Source organism: Oncorhynchus mykiss, chromosome 1, assembly GCF_057628025.1.
Source record: "Oncorhynchus mykiss isolate SJ-2025 chromosome 1, ASM5762802v1, whole genome shotgun sequence".
Lineage (NCBI taxonomy): Eukaryota > Metazoa > Chordata > Actinopteri > Salmoniformes > Salmonidae > Oncorhynchus > Oncorhynchus mykiss.
The window spans coordinates 22,036,501-22,042,500 of record NC_143022.1 but is presented as its reverse complement, the minus strand read 5'-3'; the positions used below and the strand labels follow the sequence as shown (position 1 = coordinate 22,042,500).

The window sequence follows — 6,000 nt, the reverse complement described above, 5'->3', positions numbered from 1 at the left end:
CCATATAGTACAACCTGGCTGGGCTTTCTGTGGCTGGAGTTTGTCCTTGTTTGCCTTTGAGTCAGTCTGAGCGAATAGCGGAGCTGTAATTGACATTTGACCCTCTGTGTGTTTGCATGAGTGTTTCTCAGTGTGTATGCAGCAATGTGCCCTTGGAGCCTACAATATGAGGGATTGGTCACACTGACATGAAAGATGCAATGAACAGATGGGCTATTGGGGTGAAGGGATGGAGGGATGGAGGGAGGGAAGGAAGGGTGGTAGGAGGAGGCTATGCCACATTAACGCCACACTGCTGAAAGGCCCTGTCAATTAACCTGGAGTTCTCCTCACAAGGAAAAGGAGTAGATAGATAAAGAGAGGAGAGGAGAGAGGGAGCCTCCTCTCTAGAGGCCCTACTTCATAAACTTCTGTCTTATCTAATTTTGCTGTTGAAGTACACACACCTGAGTTGTCTAACCCGTTAACAGGATTGGTTAACTCTTGAGGTTCCTAGGGTCTCCACCGAGCGAGGTAAATCTGCTTTTAGTTTTGATGTTCTGTATTGCTGGAACAAAATTCAAAAATAATTGAATATTGATGTTCTGGTGTCGTTCCAATAATTTCATGTATTGATTGGGGACTTAATTTTTTGGAGAAATGTAACTGTTTTCCTGTGTGATTTGTATTTCTCATGACTGTGTTTTTGTATTTTATTGTGTATATACAGTACCAGTCAAAAGTTTGGACAAACCTACACATTCAAGGGTTTTTCTTTATTTTTACTATTTCTACATAGTAGAATAATAGTGAAGACATCAAAACTTTGAAATAATACATATGGAATCAGGTAGAAACCAAAAAAGTGTTAAACAAATCAAAATATATTTTATATTCTTCAAAGTAGCCACCCGTTGCCTTGATGACAGCTTTTCACACTCTTTGGCATTCTCTCAACCAGCTTCATGAGGAATGCTTTTCCAACAGTCTTGAAGCAGTTCCCACCTATGCTGAGCACTTGTTGGCTGCTTTTCCTTCACTCTGCAGTCCAACTCATCCCAAACCATCTCAATTGGGTTGAGGTCAGGTGATTGTGGAGGCCAGGTAATCTGATGCAGCACTCCATCACTCTCCTTGGTCAAATAGCCCTTACACATCCTGGAGGTGTGTATTGGGTCATTGTCCTGTTGAAAAACAAATGATAATACCACTAAGCACAAACCAGATGGGATGGCGTATCGCTGCAGAATGCTGTGGTAGCAATGCTGGTTAAGTGTGCCTTGAATTCTAAATAAATCACTGAGAGTGTCACCAGCAAAGCATCCCCACACCATCACACCTCTTCCTCCATGCTTCACGGTGGGAACCACACATGCAGAGATAATTTGTTCACCTACTCTGAACAGACACAGAGACACAGAAACACACAAATACACAAAGACACAGAGGTTGAAACCAAAAATCTCAAATTTGGATTTATCAGACAAAAGGGCAGATTTCCACTGCCACATGTATTATTAAATAGTTTTGATGTCCTCGCTATTATTCTACAATGTAGAAAATAGTCCAAATAAAGAAAAACCCTTGAATGAGTAGGTGTGTCACGATCGTACTTAGAGTCCTACATGTTTAATAAATATGCAACTCACCAAAAATAATACAGAAGGAAAGGAAACGTGATGTTCTGGGCTGCTCACAGGCAGCTACACAAAAACAAGATCCCTCAAGGTGGGTGGGAAAAGGCTGCCTAAATATGATCCCCAATCAGAGACAACGATAGACAGCTGCCTCTGATTGGGAACCATACCAGGCCAACAAAGAAATAGAAAACATAGATTGCCCACCCTAGTCACACCCTGACTTTACCAAATAGAGAATTAAAAGGATCTCTAAGGTCAGGGCGTGACAAGGTGTGTCCAAACTTTTGACTGGTAATGTATATTCCTCCCATAGACAACAGCCTGGCTGGGCTGTTTGTTGCTGGCGTTTGTCCTAGTTTGCCTTTAAAACAGTCTGAGTGAATAGCGCGACTGTAATGGACTCTGGGTATCTGTGGTACCCTCTCCTCGGATTTCGCCCCTTGGCTGCCTAGCAGCCGCACCGGGCTGAACACCTTATCTCCAGAACTGCCACATAACATTCATTACTTATACACAGGGTGTCTCTGTCCTCACGCCAGGGGCTGACCTCTCTCACTGGGACTCAGTTCACCCTCAACCCACACTGGACCCTACTCTCTGGACTGATTTGGTCTGGACTGGACCGGTGTTAAAATTAAGTTATACTGTAGCAACAGACAGGTCAGTGTTTAGTTCAGTTGATCCATGCTAATAGTGAATATACTATACTGTACCTAGTTGCAAAGTCTGCTTTTCTCTTTATGCTGTAATTGTGTGCATGTGCTCGGACAATTCTCTATGTATTGCACCTGATGGGATTGATGAAGTTGTATGGAATTTTATTGAATTGAAGGCATTTTTTCCACTGGATTTTCACTGTCTGCTTTAAAACATCTTATGGCTGCAATTCTGTTAACGGGATGATATGACAACAGCATTGAAAGTGCAGGGCGCCAAATTCAAAACAACATAATTAAAATTCCTCAAACATACCAGTAATCTTATACCGTTTTAAAGGTAATCTTGTTGTTAATCCCACCACAGTGTCCACTTTCAAATATGCTTTACAGCGAAAGCACCACAAATGATTATGTTAGGTCACCACCAAGCCACAGAATAAACACAGCCATTTTTCCAGCCAAACATAGGAGTCACAAAAAGCACAAATAGAGATCAAATTAATCACTAACCTTTGATGATCTTCATCAGATGACACTCATAGGACTTCATGTTACACAATACATGTATGTTTTGTTTGATAAAGTTAATAAAAAAAAATCTGAGTTTACATTGGCGCGTTACTTTCACTAGTTCCAAAAACATCCAGTGATTTTGCATAGCCACATCGATTCAACAGAAATACTCATGGAATTATAGATATACCTCTCCTTAATGTCAGATTTCAAAAATGTTTTTACGGAAAAAGCATACCATGCAATAATCTGAGACGGCGCTCAGAAATATAATACAATTAGCCGCCATGTTGGAGTCAACAGAAACCAGAAATTACATGATAAATATTCCCTTACCTTTGATGATCTTCATCAGAATGCACTCCCAGGAATGCTTGATTTGTTCGATAATGTCCGTTATTTATATCCAATTAGCTACTTTGTTAGCGCGTTTGATATACATATCCAAACGCTCGTGCATTTCTTCGGACAAAAACTTCAAAAAGTTATATTACAGGTCGAAGAAACATTTCAAACTAAGTACAGAATTAATCATTAGGATGTTTTTATCATAAATCTTCAATAAAGTTCCAACCGGAGAATTCCTTTGTGTCTTGAGGAGGAATGGAACGCAAGTCGATATCATGTGGAATGCGCGTGACCAGGAAATGACTCTCTGCCAGTAAGCTGACTCATTCAGCTGTTATTCAGTCCCACAACACAGTAGAATCTTCATTCAAGTTTCTAAAGACAGTTGACATCTAGTGGAAGCCTTAGGAAGTGCAACTTTATTCATATCCCAATGTGAATTCAATTGGTCCTGGTTTTAAAATCCACCAACCTCAGATTTCTCACTTCCTGTTTGGATTTCTTCTCAGGTTTTTGCCTGCCATATGAGTTCTGTTATACTCACAGACATCATTCAAACAGTTTTAGAAACTTCAGAGTGTTTTCTATCCAATACTAATAATAGCAACTGAGACTGAGGAGCAGGCCGTTTACTCTGGGCACCTCTGGGCACCTTTCATCCAAGCTACTCAATACTGCCCCTGCAGCCATAAGAAGTTAATGATTCTTCTAGAGAGATTGAGATGATTGGGACCTCACTTTTATTCATTATCAAATGTGTTTGTATTGGTATTGGAAAATGAGTGAAAGAAAGAAAGGAATGAAAGAAAGAAAATCACTCCTTTTGTGGTAAGGAAGGCTTTTTTTCACCTTCCCAACAAAACGGAAAAGGTGAATATTCCAATTAACTAATACAAACACCAGGCTCTTTCTCACATACCAGCTGCCTCTACACTCACGAGTGAAAATGTCAAACATGCAATGTGTAACAATTACCATGGGAACAGAGGCTTCAAAGGTGTTGTATTTGCATGTTGTGTTGTGGTGCTCAGACGTTTTGATGTAAACATCTCTCCCTTTGGTAGAGTAAACAGAGGAAGCTGATGGGTTACTGGCTTACTGGTCCCTGGACTTCTAAACACACAAACACACATATTCACAAACGCTCACATAGACACATGAATGCATGCATCAACACACACACCTGATTGTCAATCAAATTGGGTTGTGGCTTACGCCCTGGGCTGTTCTAGGTACAGCTTAGTCTTTGATTGAAGGGAGATTGTAAAGTGAGCAACATTATCAGTGTCCTCTGATGTAACATGAAATTACTCCTGTTTGATTTGTCACTACAAGGGCTGTCTGTGGAGCAGGTTAGCGTTTTTATGTCATGAATGTTGTTCTGGAGGCAGCTCTGCAGAAGTGGTCACTAGCTGGCACAGCCACAAAGTCATGAAATCGGATTTTAAACCTAACCATAACCCTGACCACACTGACCTTAAATTAATTTGTAGAATATAGACAGTTTTGACTTTGCAGCTGACATATCTTAGAGGAAATCACTCAGTTCTGCCTCCAAGACAAGACTCATGACAATAAACTTCAACCTGCATCTATGGATGGGATTCTAATGGCTATGCCTCCCGACTACTTCTCACCTTTTTTCCTTCTGTCTCTTTAACTGGCACGTTAAGGGGAGGAAATGGGGGCTGAGCATTTCAGCAACTTCTAATTCTATTGATATTGATCTCTCTCTCTCTCTCTCTCTCTCTCTCTCTCTCGCTCTCTCTTTCTCTCTGTCAGGTCCAGGATGCTGGGTGCGACGGTCCCTGCCTGTGGACTGCAGGTTCTGCTGACAGCCCTCCTTCTCTCTCTGGGTTGTGGTAAGTTCTGCTTCCTAACATGGCCGTGTGTGTCTTTTACCAGCATTGGTCCAGTAGACACAACATTAGCACCACATTAACAACACACTATCTATCCCCCTGCTCTTCTGAAGGTGTTTCTGAGGAGGTCTTGTGATAGCTCCAGGCTCTTAGCAGAGTCTTGGCTAGTCCCCAGTGCTGTATACTAGCTGGCTTACTGGTCTCTGGACTCCTATTTACAGCACTGCCCTGTGGAGAGTTGCTGTTTATGGAGGAATGGGTTGACACTCTAAACACACAAACACACATATTCACAAACGCCCACAAAGACACATGAATGCATGCATCAACACACACACCACATGTATACTACGCACACACACACCCTTAATATCATGTTAATACCCACATGCATGTGTCAGGATGCTCGCAAACATATGGGGTGCATTCATTAGTTCACACCATAGCACAATGCTTTGCAACGGAAAACAAGTTAATGTTAGTCCCATCCCATTTCAGCCATTTGCTTCCTTTTGGTTTCTAGTTAATGCACCCCTGGTGAGAAACTGAGGATGCAGACATGGATTCCCTCAATAAGCTATCCACATACTGTACAATGAGCCCTTTGCCGTAGTACAGTGCCTTGCGAAAGTATTCGGCCACCTTGAACTTTGCGACCTTTTGCCACATTTCAGGCTTCAAACATAAAGATATAAAACTGTATTTTTTTGTGAAGAATCAACAACAAGTGGGACACAATCATGAAGTGGAACGACATTTATTGGATATTTCAAACTTTTTTAACAAATCAAAAACTGTAAAATTGGGCGTGCAAAATTATTCAGCCCCTTTACTTTCAGTGCAGCAAACTCTCTCCAGAAGTTCAGTGAGGATCTCTGAATGATCCAATGTTGACCTAAAGGACTAATGATGATAAATACAATCCACCTGTGTGTAATCAAGTCTCCGTATAAATGCACCTGCACTGTGATAGTCTCAGAGGTCCGTTAAAAGCGCAGA

At 41.4% G+C, this 6,000-nt stretch overlaps 1 protein-coding gene across 1 annotated transcript in view; it reads left to right on the top strand.

Annotated features, from left to right (window-relative positions):
• Positions 1-6,000, top strand: part of LOC110532063 (neurocan core protein) — a 265,380-nt gene that overhangs the window by 65,156 nt on the left and 194,224 nt on the right. The window contains exon 2 of the mRNA XM_036967166.2: positions 4,922-5,001. Coding sequence (XP_036823061.2) covers positions 4,929-5,001 — 73 coding nt within the window. The 5' untranslated portion in view covers positions 4,922-4,928. The remainder of the gene's footprint in view (positions 1-4,921; positions 5,002-6,000) is intronic.